Below are 15877 nucleotides of genomic sequence, written 5' to 3' on the forward strand. Positions count from 1 at the left end.
TCACATTGTTTAACATGCATGGCGTGGGGCAGGAAAGAAATAAACAGGAAGACATGATAGAAAACACATGGGTGCTGTGTTGAGCACCAGGCAGGGAAGGCCGGTGAAACAGCAAGGACTCCAAAGATGGCAGAGCTGGCGGTCTCTACGACGACGGGGCGACAGATTCTCCAAGGCCCCGGCAAGCAAGGTGGTCCTATCAGGTTCTTCTAACGTCTATCTAGTCGACAAGGCTGAAACCATTCTCTAGACCTAAAAACATGACCCTCATGTCTCCAGGGCATCCAGCCTATTGGCCTGGTGAGGACCAGAGAAAAGCACGATTCCCTTCCTATTTCTGGCCCAGTCATGTTCTTCATTCAAGAGTGAGGTGGGTAGCAGGCCTGCTTCAAGCCAAGGGTCACAGGTCTTGGAGGCAAGCTGTGATCTGCTCCCCCGGTGAGAGTAGGCCAGTCTGGCCTAACCCAGGGCAAGGGGAACATCTCCTTGGAAGCTGGTATCCAGAGATACTGCTTACCGGTCAGTGGCTTTGGGCCGCTTAAGGAACCAACTGCTATCTGGCTGGGGACCATGGTTTGAAGAAACCATTGACACCCCATCCCCTATATGAACTTTGTATGGATTCTCCCTGAAGCGTCTCCAGCCACGTGTCCCCATCTGGCCTAGCAGGATATCACAACAGGCTTTGTCCACAGTCTGCCTCCAGTCCCCAAACACCATGAGATGGCGTCCTGCTTTTAGAGCCCTACCAACAAAGGAAATGAGACGGGGGTGGGGGGGTGGGGGGGTGTGAATGGCTTCTGATGAACTCTGTTTGGGTGCCACTTTGCTTTTAATTCAAAGAGCTCCTTATGCATCTAGTCCTTGCCCATAAATCTGCCTCATACCCAGTGGGAATGGGTAGGGGAAGGTTGCTAACAAAGCACATACTTTGCAGACTATTAAAATCAAATAGCTCCCCCAGAGCTGCCACCCTACCTGTTTGGGAGCACTGGTGGCTCACGCCTGTCATCCTAACTACTCAGGAGGCTGAGATCTGAAGATCTCGGTTCAAAGCCAGCCATAGCGGGAAAGTCCCTAATTAGCCTGCAAACAAGCCAATGATGAAGCAGGCAGTGGTTTAAGTGGTAGAGTTAAAAATAAGCGAATAGGCAGTGTTGAAGCCCTGAAGTGAAGCCATCAATCATGACACAGATCTTGGTTTTTGTGTTATCATGAAGAAATTCACTGATTCTTTAACAACAACAACAAAAAAAATTGTGCCAGTCCTGGGTCTTGAACTCTGGGTCTGGGTGCTGTCCCTAAGTTCCTTTTGCTCAAGGCTAGCACTTTACCTCTTAAGCCACAGCACCACTTCCCACTTTTTCTGTGATTAATTGGAGGTAAGAATCCCATGGACGGGCTAGGAATATGGCTTAGAGGTAGAGTGCTTGCCTAGCTTGCACAAAGCCCTGGGTTTGATTCCTCAGCACCACATAACCGCCCCCCGCCCCCCAAAAAAGGCGGAAGTGGTGCTGTGGCTCAAGTGGCAGAGTGCTAGCCTTGAGCAAAAAGAAGCCAGGGACAGTGCTCAAGTCCTGAGTCCAAGCCCCAGGGCTGGCCAAAAAAAAACCCAAAAAGAGTCTCATGGACTTGCCTACCCCAGCTAGCTTCAAACCGTGATCCTCAGCTCTCAGCCTCCTGAGTAGCTAGGATTTCAGGCGCTAGCCACTCATGCCTGGCTTGTTTGTTTCTTTATGTTGGGAATATTTAAAATCCCGTTTTGAAAAGTACTCAATGGTTGTCAACCGTAGCTATCTTACTTGATGCATTATTTTAATGGTCATATTTTTAATCATCAAAATTTAAACTATCCTACAGATATTGCAATGCATTATTCTATCTATTTTGGAGATTAGGAGACTGAAGTTTACCCGGGCCTCTGACTAACAAACAGTAGAATTGAGATTCTACTGTAAATTTCTTCTGTTGGCCCACCATGTCCCCTGGGGCTATCAACACTGACTTTTTTTCTCTGCTAGAGCTGAAGATGATACCCCCCTAGTTTCCCAAGATGAAACTCAGAATGCCTTTGCTCCTCGAAAAGTATTTTGCAAAAGCAAGTTCAGTTTGGTTGGAATTGAAAATGCATTATTACCGGGGTGTTATGAATGAACAAGGTCTAAGATGGATCACTTCTGATTTGCAAACAATCTAAATGACAAGCCACTGAGATCTCAGATCATGAGTGAGTTTGGATACAGCCTGTTCTGGCCCTGCCAGTGGGTGTTGCCAGAGTTTCGGGAAGAACGGTCTCAAGTAGCTGAATTTAGAAGGATGAGGAAATAGGTCCTCCATTCTGAAGGAGGGTCCAGGATTTGTGCTGATAGCCCAAGGGTTTTGGCATTTTGACCATGCTTCTGAAGATCTTTCCAGAAACACTATTGTATGTCTCTACTGTTTCATAGATTGCTGCTAGGGTCTGGATTTGCTAACCTCCTTCTTCTAATACCCAATTTGTTCATAAGCTCTGAGAGATGGACTTTCAGGAGTCATGCCTTGAAGGTTGTTCATTGCTGCCCCTTCTGTTTCCTGCCAGAATTTCCATCTCTACAAAATGACAGGAAGAGAAAAGCTCTGCTTGCCATGATCTTCTCAAGTTGCTTGATCTTTCTAGGTCCTTCTTTCTCTACCGCAGCACCAAACCTTTGGGCAGAGAGACTTCTTAGTAAGCTCATGATGGCCTCCCAACTGCTCTAGCCTGCCCTACTCCATCTCTATGGGTCTTCACCCTAGGGAAGCAGCCCTTCCTGATCAAGTCTCCTGTGTTTTCAAACCGAGTGAGAAGGGCCAGGATTAGAACTGAACATTCTGCATATTTAAAGTGTGGGTTGAGTCAGAGAGTTGACTCACATTGGGGTGGGACTTAGAATAAGCTGGAGGAGGCAGGGAAGGCCCTGGCCTGTTTCTAGTTAGTACCATAACCCCGTGAAAACTGGCAAGCCAGGCCTCCAGTGTCCTGAGGGGAGAGGAGGGGGAAAGAATCGGTTCTTGATGTACTTGAACCTTCCAGAAGCCTGCCTTGGGAGCAGATGAGTAACGGGCTGACGCTGGCTCATGGCGAATCTTCTCCTGAACCCTTAAAAATTGGTGATGGTGGCCTAGGGTGTTGCTTGGTGGTAGTTGGACCAGATTGGCCTTTTTCAGCAGTATCATAGGATTTGACATGGTGGAAAGGGGGAGTGAGAGGAGTTTGGGGAGATGCAGTGCTCCAGGTTAGTCTCCAGGTGTAGGATTTAAGAAATCCTCTGCGTGGGGGAAAGCTAAGGGAGGAAGTGGCAAGTAGAACCCGGATATCCAAGCTCCCCAGGTCTATAGACAGGGGCTGTCCACTGTCAGTGTTCCTAATTAAAAGCCTGTCCATAGGAAAGGTCTTGTACAAGGCCATTTCTTCCCCTCTGTCCCTGAGACTCACATACACCTAATTGTCTAAACTCTAGAAGATTCTCATCTCTGGGGTTGTATTTAATCGCTGTCCCTTTTCACAAATTTCAGAATTTAATCAAGGATGGGCTTAGGTCCATTCAGATTTGGCATAAAGCAAAGAGAGTTCTTTGAGTGTTCTTGAATCAACGTGGAAGGCAGAACAAGCCAAGAGAAACGTAGTGAACTTGGATGGAATTAGCGCCAACTGATTATTATTTTTTTTGAAGTACACATTTTTTAATAAAAGCAGTTTCTGACATGTAATCTGACATTTTAAAAGTTAATAATAGTTAAGCGGTCCCTAGAGTTGTGCCTTCTGGGCATTGCATTAGGTCAAACTTCATGAGGATTTTTGTGGCATTGGTGTAGCATGCAATGTGCTCTGTGAAGACTTAATAAGACAGTCAACATTTTTATGATCTTTGATGACCAGTAAATGGCCCACAAAAAATATGTTTTTGCCAGTCATGCCAGCAACAATGTCCTAATAAATGTGAATTCAGTTAAATAATGAGGACTAGCAAAAGCAAAGGGAAAAATAAAGGAAGGGAGAATGTTGTCTAAAAAGAATTGTACTCATTACCTGACTTGCGGAATGGTTCCCCTCTGTTACTAAGAACAAATTTTATATATTTTAAAAAAAAATCAGAGACTAGCATTTTGTTTTGCCAGGGGAGTTACACACACACACACACACACACACACACAGTGCATTCTCTTATAACAGCTACGACTATTATACACCCCCATACCATCACACAACCACCCAGCAGCTCTGGTGGGCCACTCCCCTCCTTCCATACAGCCCTTGACAACTGATCTTAATTGCTGAGCACTCCCCGCCCCACCCCACTTCCCCACTCTGGGATTTTCCTTCCGTGCAATCAAGTCCCTTGCCAGGGTGTATAAGTTCTCTGGAAGTGACCACGCAACGCATGCCCTGGCTGTAGTTCCACACCGTGCTTCCCTAGGGAAGTAGAAGTGCAAGGATTGTAACCCAGCCCAGCCCAGTGTGAGAGCCTTTCTCAAAAATAACCAATTAAGCTGGGCACCAATTAAGCTGGGCACCAATTAAGCTGGGCACTGGTGGCTCACATCTATCATCCTCAGGAGGTTGATCTCTAAGGATTGCTGTTCAAAGCTAGCCTAAGCAGGAAAGTCCATAAGACTCTTATCTCCAAGCCAGAAGCAGAAGCATGGCTACAGTACCAGACTTGAGCAAAAAAGCCAAGCAAGAGTGGGAAGCCCTGAGTTCAAATATCAGAACCTGCAACCCCCCCCCCCCCCCGCCAAAAACAAAAGGATGTTGGAAGGGCTTGACTCTTTCCATTCTAATCTTTTTTTTTTTTTTTTGGCCAGTCCTGGGCCTTGGACTCAGGGCCTGAGCACTGTCCCTGGCTTCTTCCCGCTCAAGGCTAGCACTCTGCCACTTGAGCCACAGCGCCGCTTCTGGCCGTTTTCTGTATATGTGGTGCTGGGGAATCGAATCTAGGGCCTCGGGTATACCGAGGCAGGCACTCTTGCCACTAGGCTATATCCCCAGCCCCCCCATTCTAATCTTGAATCAATGACTCCTTGTGCCAGTGACTTTAGCAGGAAAAGTCCACACAAGATACTAGGGTGAGCCCACGCACCGCAGAGGAAGGAAGGCTGTATTGGGTCAGGTGGGAAGTCCACTACACAGGAGACCAAGCTGCTGCCCCAGGGTGGAAGAGTGATCACCCATCTCAAGAATGGGTGAGGGCAAGAATGGGTGAGGGCAAGAATGGGTGAGGGCAAGAACCTTTGACTCTATGGCTTTCCCAAGTCCAAATACAGTTCAGGATTGAGAGCTACCTGGCCCAGGGATGTTCAGGTGGTTATTTTTCCTTTTATTCTTTTTGGCAGTACCAGGAATTGAACTCAGGGCCTCGTACTTGCTAAGTAGGTGCTCTAACATCTGATCCATGCTTCCAGCTTCTTTTTCTATTCGTGTGTGTGTGTGTGTGTGTGTGTGTGTGTGTGTGTGTGTGTGTACCAGTACTGGGGCTTAAACTTAGGGCCTAGGCATTGTCTATTATCTTTTTTGCTCAAGATTGGTGCTCTAATACTTGAGCCACACTTCCACTTTTGGCTTTTTTTGGTGTTCATTATAGAAAAACTAGAACATTTACTGAGGTGAATCAAAACAATCAACCTATCTATCCCCCCAGACAGAGCCCAAGTTGTTGAAGGTTTTTTTTTTTCTAATGGATATTCTCTTAGTATACATGAGTTTTTATAGACTAAGGATTGTGCTATCCTAATGATCAAAATCATGTGGTCTAAAGACAAGTTATTTTTTCTGAACCCAATAAGATATCATGGCCATCTTTCTCTAAGATGTATTTCCCTAATGCAGAGATTGTGTTGTATCACCGTGTGGTTAGACTGCTTTTTAATTCTGCATTGGAAAGTAGGGAACAAGAAGAAGGAAAGAGGAGGAGGAGGAGGAGGAGGAGGAGGAGGAGGAGGAGGAGGAGGAGGAGGAGGAGGAGGAGGAGGAGGAGGAAGAAGATGGGCTGTGAATGTAGATTAGTGGTAGAGTGTTTGCCTAGCATGCATGAAGCCCTGGGTTCAATTCCTCAGTACCACATACACAGAAAAGGCTGGAAGTGGCGCTGTGGCTCAAGTAGTAGAGCGCTAGCCTTGAGCAAAAGAAGCTCAGGGACAGTGCCCAGGCCCTGAGTTCAAGCCCCAGGACTGGCAAAAAAAAAAAAAAAAAAAGAAGAGGAAGTAGAGGAGGAAGAAGAGGAGGAAAGGAGAAGAGAAGAAGGAAGAGAAGAACAAGAAGAGGAGATGGAGGAGAGAGAAGAAAGAGGAGAAGAACAAGGAGAGGCAATGAAAGAAGAAAGAAGGAGAGAACAGGAGGAGGAGAAGGAGGGAAGAAGAAAGAAGAGTCAGAGGAACACTGATCAGCATCTGAGGTGCTCTATTCCCTGCCCACAGACAGTACACAGTCTAGATGACCTTGATCCAGTCAGAGATCTTGGCTCCATTTGCTTTTCACAGGTCGGGCCTCCATGACCCCTGAGAGAATCCTAAATACTCCCAATTCTCAAATGTATTCAGTATGGTCCCCAGCTAGAGGACAGGCAGGCTGTGTGTGGTTTTGGGGGGGGGGGGGGAGGCTGGGCTGGGGGCATCATGGCCCTGGGTTGGGCCTTCCCTTCCCCAGCGGCAGAGAAGGGTCGAGATTGGAGGCCGTGTGGTAGAAGCAGGGGGTCTGGCTGGTGGTGATAGAAGGTATTGTCATTGCAGGCAACCGCAGCCACATCTCGGCTGAGCTCTGTCAGAAACATCGGCAGAACGTCCCCCCCAGCCGGTGCCATAGCCCCGCTCAGGACACCCAGAAGGAGACCAGCAGCATGTGGGGCCTGATGGTCATGGCCCAGCTGCTGGCTGGCATCGGGACGGTGCCCATCCAGCCCTTTGGGATTTCTTACGTGGATGACTTCGCAGAACCCACCAACTCTCCCCTGTACATCTGTGAGTCATGAGTTTGTAGAGGTGGGGGGGGGAGGGAGATAGGGTCTGGTGTTGTGGGGGGGCGCTTGCTGAGGTCCTCGGGGGCTGAAGTGAAGTCGGGTGCTCTTTGCCTTGCAGCAAAGCCAAATGGAACAGACCTGGAAGGAATGTTGGGGGTGGCGTGAACTGCCCAGCCTCTGTGGCTTGGGCGAGTAGCTGACTTCGGGGTTCCAGGTTCCTGACCCGCGGGGTGGAGCCAAGCCTAGCAATGTACCATGAGGCAGAAGGTTTACATAAGCTGATAGACATGCCCGGCTAGCCCTTAGCGTCGATCTTAAAGCGCGGCTGCTGCTCTTGGTACAGGCCTGAGCACACGTGTCTTCTCGGAGGGGCTGGTTTGGCCCTTAAACAAGTGCCCCCATAAAGAAAGAGAGCAGATGGCCGCTGGAATGCCCAGATCTTTCCCTTGGCCATTTGAGGCCTCAGATCACACAGACCACGCCCGCAGACTCACCCCATAACCTCCTGCTAGGGTCACCAAGCTCTGTACCCAAGGGAGGTTTCACCCATCAACATACCGCACCCTGGGCTGGCATTTCTTTCCAGGCCAGCAGGTTTAACTGGTAGGTGGCTGAAGGAGACGTAGTGTTGGTGTAGTCTTGAGTGGTTTTGGCCTTGTCTGAGGGTGATGCCCTAGGCAGGGGCTTGTTAGGACCAGGCAACCAAGGGTGTGACATCTCAGCTTAGAAATCTAGAATGCTAAACTCTCTCAGTCACCCTCAAACCGCCTTCTCCTCGTTTCCACTTCTAGCCCTCTTATTCGCCATTGCCGTATTTGGACCGGCCTTTGGGTACCTGCTGGGTTCTGTCATGCTACAGATCTTTGTGGACTATGGCCGGGTAGACACAGGTAGGTGTGTACAGGACCCCATCCTCCTGCCAACCTGCAGCTTGGGATTCTCGTTGCCGCCTCACTTCCTGGCCTACACAGTCCCGCAAGGCCCTCAGACGACTAAGAGCAGTCTGTGTCTCCCCTCTCACGGAGGGGTCCCAGGCTAGAGCCCTCGGTGAACGAGCCAGAGGATCAGGAAAAATAATCTTCTACTTCTGTGATTAAAAAAAAAAAATCAGAGTTCTTTTTATTGGGGCGGGGGGATGAATGCTACACAAAATACAGCTATAGAAAGATGTAGCTCTTGTCTAGACATCATGTAACCGTGTGGATCTAGGTATTGGGCTGCCTGCATTTAATCTCACCACCAGCCTCTTATTAATGACATCAGCCATGTAACTTCATCTTTTTGTGGTCAGTCATGGACAGTCATTGAACTCAGGGCCTAGGTGCTGGCCCTGAGGGTTTTTGCTTAAGTCTAGCACTGTACTACTTTGAGCCACATTTTCACTTCTGGTTTCCTGGTGGTTACTTGGAGGTTAACTAGAGGTTAAGTGAAATCTCACTGACTTTCCAGCCTGGGCTGGCTTTGAACTGAGATCCTCAGATCTCAGCTTCCTGAGCAGCTAGGATTACAGGCATAAGCCACTAATGCAAGAGGAAATGTAGATATTACTTGATGTGTGTAAATGTAACCCCACTGTATATAGTTATTACCTGATGTATCTAAATGTAACCCCACTGTATATCACTTCTAAAATAACAATAAGTTAGAAGGAAAAAAAAAAGAGTGTAGGTTGGGTTATTAGGAAGACAGGCTTAGATTGTTGTATACTATGATACAACCCCCAAATGGTTTCCCTTTCCGATACAGTGAGCTCATGTGTTCATTCTTTGGTTTCTCTTCAGCTACAGTGAACTTGAGCCCTGGTGACCCACGATGGATTGGAGCCTGGTGGCTGGGCCTGCTCATTTCTTCAGGCTTCTTGGTTCTCACCTCTTTCCCCTTCTTTTTCTTCCCTAGAGCAATGCCCAGAGAAGCAGAGGTAAGTTTCTGACTTACCGTGACTCTACTGATAGGAGTCAGATAAGAGAGACCAGTGGACTGGAGTTGCTCCAGTGGTAGAGTGCTTACTTAGCATGCCTGAGGCCATAGGGAAGAGGGAAGGAAAGAAGGAAGGAGAGAGAAAGGGAAAGGAAAAGGGAAAGAAAGAATTGAATCCATATAGCCAGGTGACTGTGGCGCACACCTGTAATCCTAGCTATTCAAGAGGCTAAGATCTAAGGATCGAGGTTTGAAGCCAGCCTAGGCAGGAAAGTCCATGAGACTGTTATCTCTAAGTAATCACCAAAAAGCTGAAAGTGGAGCTGTGGCTGAAGTAGCAGAGTGCCAGCCTTGAGCAAAAAAAGCTCAGGGACAGCGCCCAGGCCCTGAGTTCAAGCGGGAAAAGAAAGAAAGCGAGAGAGAAAACAGAGCAGATGATTTGGCATGGTTTCCTTTTACGTTTAAAGAGCCTTTGAGGTCTGCATCTGAAGGGCTAAGGGGATTTCCAGCACTAGAATATATTAAATAATACACCCTTAGACACCATGGGAAGGAAATGAGGGGACGGGAGACTAGGTCGTCCTTGATGTGACACTGAAGGGTCTTGGGCTTGTTTTATGCCAGTGAAAGTTCTGGGTGGTCAACATGGCGGCTGGGTTGAGGTTGGGAGTTGGGAAGGAATGAAAGCTAACGGATCTGAAAAGGCCCAGGCAGTGGAGATTCCACGGAGGACATCAGCAGGGACCAGGAAGGACCTGCCATTGGCAGGAAGAGCTCAGCGGTGAGCTGGGTTGGAAAAGGAAATCACGTCTGCCTATGTTTTTAACCAGAAGTAGAGCTCAATGTGTAGCCATGTAGCAATAAGAAACCCTGGGCCCAGCTGTGGGAAGAGGGAAATGGCAGGGAAGGGGCGGGGGAGGGGGGGTGGTTAGAGAGAGAGCTAGGTTTACCCTGGGGAAGAATTTCAGGAGTTGGCAGCAAGTCTTAGTGGTTTTGGGGGTCAGGCTTACCTGGGATTTCAATGCAGCCTTGCTACTTATAAACTAGTTGAGTGATCTTAAGCAAGTGGCTTTGTTTCTAAATCTTCCTCTTCTTTTAAATCCTTGAGATAATTAAAGTATCGACCTGGGAAGGAAGTTGTGTGTGGAACACTGGGCAAGGTGCCCGGCATGGAGCAAGCTCTCACTGAAAGGGAGTGTCCCTTCCCCAGGGCGGAGCTCCCTGGAGGATTCTAACAGTGGCAGAGCTCATGGTCGCTCATCGGTGTCACCTTTAGAACTGGGGGGCCTCAGCTGGCTCTCATGTGTTCAGAGATGATTTGTGTGTGTGTGTGTGTGTGTGATAGTCCTGAGGCTTCTTGAACTTACTATGCTGCGATTGTATGCCCCCCATGGTACAGTTTAATGACTAGGACAGAGATTGAGGGCAGGACTTGCCTTTAAGCCTAGGACAAAATAGGAACCTCAGATCTCAGAGATTAAATCATATGCCCAGGGGTACTGCAGGCGGCACTGGCCCAAAGGCCAGGTCTCCTACCAAGAAATACAGGCGAGTGTTTACATCGAGAGTTCATATTCACTGGGCGCTGGTGGCTCACGCCTGTCATCCTAGCTACTCAGAAGTCTGAGAGTTGAGGATCGTTGTTCCAAGCCAGCCTGGGCAAGAAACTCTGTGAGACTCTTTTCTCCAATGAACCTCCAGAAAACCAGAAGTGGTGCTGAGGCTCAAAGTGGTAGAGCGCTAGCCTTGAGCAAAAACGTTTGGGGTTAGTGCCCAGGCCCTGAGTTCAAGCCCCACAACTGACACACACAGAAAAAGAATTCATTCATTCTTTCGATCCTTTCCCTTCGTAACGGCCAGCCCTGAGCCACTGAGGGCCAACGGCCCAGGGACAGGTCATTAACATTCACCCTTTTTGTTGCCCTCAGAGATCTCTTGCCATAGCGGATGAGGCCAGCAAGATGGAAGAGGTCAAGTCTAGAGGCTCCCTGATGGAGTTCATTAAACGTAACTGTCCAGCCTGGCAGACCTGGGCGGGCTGGCTCTGGGTGGGGGTGGTCAGGTGTGCAGTAAGGTCTTGTCAAAGAACAGGTGGTCTGTAAGTGGCCCGATCTCCTGGCAACACCTGTGGCCCAGGAGAACTCAGAGCCTGGTGACTTCTTTGCAGCTATCAGGAGACCCAATCTAGGCAGCTGGTCCTCACCCCACCCTATGGTCTGGCCCTGGTTTCTTTCTCCCATCTCTCACGATATGGAAGTAGAAGTCATGAAGAGGAGACGGCTTCCAGCATTGGTCCTATTTTTATCTATCCACCAGATTTCTTAAGTTACATCCTTGTTGTAGTCAGCCCTTGGGCATGTTGAGTGGGGGGGGGGGGGCTGTGTTTGGGCACCCTACAGGGGCTGCCGGTAGATCATGGTGCCTTGAATCCAGCTCTGAGAACAGGAAGACAGACTAAGGGAGGAGGCAGAATGGTGGCCAGTCTTGAGATAGTTTGGGGGGGGTCCCCAAAGACCTGTCTCCTGACAGCAGTCTGCTTGTAGGGTTCCCCCGCATCTTCCTGAGGCTCCTGATGAACCCACTCTTCATGCTGGTGGTCCTGGCTCAGTGTACCTTCTCTTCTGTGATCGCCGGCCTCTCCACATTCCTCAACAAGTTCCTGGAGAAGCAATATGGAGCTTCCGCAGCCTACGCCAACTTCCTCATCGGTACTTCCAGAGGGGCACCGCAGAGGCTGCGGGGGGGGGGGTCCCCCTGAGGGAAGAAAGGCTGGGCCCTCTGCCGTCCATCTAGGGAGAGCCAACGGCCAGACCGGATACACACGGGAGACAGGAGGGCTTGCCCAGGAGAAAGAATGTTAAGGACATTTTTCCTGATTGGCAATCTAGAATGTTCTTGGCAGGTTTCTGAGATGCTGGGTGTTCCATTCAGGAGTGGGTGGAGGCTGGGGCTGCCTTCCTCCCCATCAAGAGACTGGAAATGTGATACACCCCATATGGCCACAGGGAGGTTGCAGTGGGGGACCCTGTGAGGAAAAATGAAGGTACTGCTCCTAACATCCTCTAACTCCTTTCATGGAGATAACTCTCCAAAGCCGGGTCCCATGGCTCAGGTCCGTAATCCTGGCTACTCAGAAGGCTGACATTTGAAGAAAAAAAAAAAAAAGCACAATTTAAAGCTGGCCTGAGTAGACAAGTCTCCAATTAATCAGGAAAAAAAAAAAAAAAGGATGGGGCTGGGAATGTGGCTTGGTGGTAGAGTGCCGGCCTAGCATGTTTGAAGCCCTGGGTTCCATTCCTCAGTATCATATAAACAGAAAAGGCCAGAAATGGGGCTGTGGCTCAAGTAGTAGAGCGCTAGCCTTAAGCACAGAGAGGCTCAGGGACAGAGCCCAGGCCCTGAGTTCAAGCCATAGGAATCGCAGGGGGGGAAAAAGTTAGAAATTATAGAATAGCTCAAGAAACAGAGTACCAGCCTTGAATAGAAAAGGCTAAGCAAGCGTGTGAGCCCCAGAGTTCAAGTCCTCGTAGTAGCGTCTTAAAGAGGTAGCACCATAGAAGTGCCTGGCAAACAGTCTATTACTTTCAATTAATTAATGCTGTTCAGTTACAAATATGACTGAACATATCCAGGGTTCAGGATGCAATGCACCCTTATTTTTTTCATTTTGATATAAATATATATATATAGTTTTATGTAAATGTAAAGAGGCACGTAAGCATTGCACCTTTGTGTTTCTCCCCTCAGGGTATCCTATTTTGGTCTCACTGTGTCTGTCTAGAAGCCTATATAATTTATAAGTCAAGCACTCTTGCCACTAGGCCATATTCCCAACCAAGCCTATATAATTTATAATATCCCAGTGTATTTTAGATCTAGCTTCCACATATGAGAGAAAACATGCGCCATTTGTCTCTCTGAGCTTGGCTCGCCTCACTGAACATGATCGTTCTAGCTCCACCCATCTCCCTGCAGGTGACATATTGTTCTTCCTAATGGCTGTGTGAAGTTCTGTTGTGAGTAGGTACTACGGTTTTGGAACCATCCATCTATTGTTGCAGGGCATCTGGGCTGTTTCCACATTTTGTCTATTGTGAATAGCGTGGCAATGAATATGCATGTGCACGTGTTTGTTTGTTTTTTATCCTATCCTGGCTCGTCATGTTCTAGGTAGATGCCCAGGAGTGATAAGACTGGGTCATAGGGAAGATCTGTGTTTAGCTTTCTGAGGAACCTTCAGACTACTGTCCAGAGTGGTTGCACTAGTTTACAGTCCCACCGACAGCGTTGTTTGAATTCACGGCGTTGGCCGCTCCAACTGGTGTGAGATGGGGCATCTCGGGGTTGCTTTGATCTCAGTGCGCCCTTTCTTGGTGATCCAAGCTCCTTCTTGCCGTTTGTAGGTGCTGTAAACCTCCCTGCTGCAGCCTTGGGGATGCTGTTTGGAGGAATCCTCATGAAACGGTTCGCTTTCTCTTTACAAACCATCCCCCGTGTCTCTGCCACCATCATCACCATCTCCACCATCCTCTGTATCCCGCTCTTCTTCATGGGATGCTCTACCTCTGCCGTGGCTGAGGTCTACCCCCCCAGGTAACGGGAGTAAGGGAGGACTGCCCGCATAGCTTTGATAAAGCCGGAGCCTCCATCTTCCTACCATCTATCTTGCTTTCTGCATCCCTCTTCTTACCCTTCCCCTCCCCTCGCTTCCCATCTTATCTTCCCTTTTCCTCCCCTCTTCTCCTCTCTTCTCTCCTCCTCTCTCTTCTCTTGGTTTGATCTGATCTCTCTCATATGGCAACCTAGGAAATCAGGTCTTAAACAGTATGTTCCATTATGAGTGAAAATCAGTCTTCTAGGAAGCTACCCACAATTGGGGTTCTGTTATTTTTTTTTTTCAGAAACACCTCAAAAACTAATTAGCTTGGTTTCAGGGTGAACCTGAGCCTCAGGAACCAGGAAATAATCTATGTTTAGCATCAGCTCCAGGGCCAGCTAGAATTACTCATTGAGCTGGTGAAGAAAGACAAGAGGCTTCTGGAAAAGATTTGGAGAACAATGAAGGCTGTGGTAGAGTTGAAACTAGGGCAGGTGAGGTGGAGGGCAGGTGAAAAAAGCAATAATGAGTGGTAAATTGGGGTGGAGCACGTAGTATGTTTGTATGCTGGTACTGGGGCTTGAACTCAGGATCTGGGGCACTGTCCCTTAGCTTTCTTTGCTCAAGGCTGATAACGCACTACCATTTGAGCCACAGTTCTACTTCCAGCTTTTTGGTGGTTAATTGAAAGTAAGTGTGTCACGAATTTACCTGCCTGGGCTGGCTTCAAACTGCGACGGTCCTCAGATCTCAGCCTCCTGAGTAGCTAGGGTTATAGTTGCGAGCCATTGGTGCCCAGCAGGGTCATACATTTTGAGCCTGGCTTCACCTCTACGAGGTGATGGCTATTGTCCATTTGTTCTTGGGCACTATCTGGTAACGACTTTTTGCTCTTGGACTTGGCCTAATGAGGCTGCAAGATCTGGAGATACAATTCCATTCAGCCTCTGCATAGTCTCTTTTATTATTATTTATTTTTGTGGTGGGGTACTAAGGAATCGATCTCAGGACCTCATGTATGCTAGGCAAGCACTCTACCACTACGCCACATTCCTAGCCCTGCGTATTCTCTTTCTTTCTGAAAAACAACCTCCTTTGACTCTCGTAGGTGAAGGTGGAGAAGGGAAAGGAGAGGGAGGATGATGTACTGTTGGTTGACTAGGCAGGCAGTCAAAAAAAAAAAAATCCTAGAACTTTTTTGGTTTTGTGGCTTGCATAACGCTTAACGTATGCCGTCAGACCAGACCACGGTCTCGCTGCGGAACTCTTATGAGAGAAGTTAGTTATCTTATACAGGCTTCAGTTTTCTTATCCACGGAAGGTCAATGATGAATGGTAAACTTGTTGTGATAGCTGTGCAGGAAAAGGCCCTGGGCACTGAATGCTTGGCATACAAAAATGCCTATAAATATTAATGATCTTTATTTTAGCAAAACTCTAGACTATGCTTTATCAGTCCTTATCGCAAACTTCCCCCAAAGATTTCCAAGATCAGCCAATAGGGGGGAAAAAAATCTCTTTGGTTGAAGTTCACAGGGCTGTAGTGACCTGGGTATCTAACTGGCCCCAGAGACAGCCAACCAATGAGAGCCCCAGTTACCCAGAGGAGTCTTTGCCTTCAGCCTACCTCAGGAGGACGGACAAATACTGCCAGTGTCTTTCTTGCATCTGCCATTCCTCTCTTCGGAGTCTTGGTCAGTTGGCTATTTTGAACTTCCGATGTGGCCATGGATCTGCTGACCAGATCTTTCTAACTGAGTAATTGATGGGATTGGTCTCCAAGAGTCAAGGGAGAAAAAAACAACAACAAACAAACACAAAAAAAACAGAGAAGGTCATGATCCCAAATAGTGGTAGAGTCACTGTTGGCAACCATAAGCAGAATTCAGATTCCAGGATGGGCAATAGCCCAAGACAAACAGAGACACACAGACACGTGAACCAGCCCAGGAACTCACATGGGGCTGCCGTGGAGATTCGTTTCTTGGACCTTTTTTTTTTTTTTAATTCTTTTTTTCTTTTGCTTTGTTTGATTCCTCGCTTCCTGCTTTGCTGGCAGCACATCAAGTTCTATACATCCGCAGCCTCCTGCCTGCCGCAGGGACTGCTTGTGCCCGGATACCATCTTCCACCCGGTCTGCGGAGACAATGGAGTCGAGTACCTCTCCCCTTGCCATGCCGGCTGCGGCAGCGTCAACATGAGCTCCGTCACCTCCAAGCAAGCGGTAAAGGGCAAGCCGGGGTCTTAGGAACAGAAGGAACCCTATGGGGACCTTTGGAGCTGAGTGCGTACCCTAACTGACCACTCCTTGCCTCCAAGACTCATTACCAACATCCTGACCTCCTCTGGGTCCCACCCATCCTCTCTCCACCTCCCCTACCCTGAGGTCAT

At 48.4% G+C, this 15877-nt stretch overlaps 1 protein-coding gene across 1 annotated transcript in view; it reads left to right on the forward strand.

The window, feature by feature from the left end:
- The window catches only part of Slco2a1 (solute carrier organic anion transporter family member 2A1), a 48404-nt gene that overhangs the window by 26182 nt on the left and 6345 nt on the right, over positions 1–15877 (forward strand). The window contains exons 4-10 of the mRNA XM_048334603.1: positions 6745–6972; positions 7763–7861; positions 8753–8889; positions 10817–10895; positions 11432–11596; positions 13292–13481; positions 15545–15710. Of these exons, the coding sequence (XP_048190560.1) occupies positions 6745–6972; positions 7763–7861; positions 8753–8889; positions 10817–10895; positions 11432–11596; positions 13292–13481; positions 15545–15710 (1064 nt within the window). The remainder of the gene's footprint in view (positions 1–6744; positions 6973–7762; positions 7862–8752; positions 8890–10816; positions 10896–11431; positions 11597–13291; positions 13482–15544; positions 15711–15877) is intronic.

The sequence above is a fragment of the Perognathus longimembris genome, chromosome 26 (assembly GCF_023159225.1).
Source record: "Perognathus longimembris pacificus isolate PPM17 chromosome 26, ASM2315922v1, whole genome shotgun sequence".
Lineage (NCBI taxonomy): Eukaryota > Metazoa > Chordata > Mammalia > Rodentia > Heteromyidae > Perognathus > Perognathus longimembris.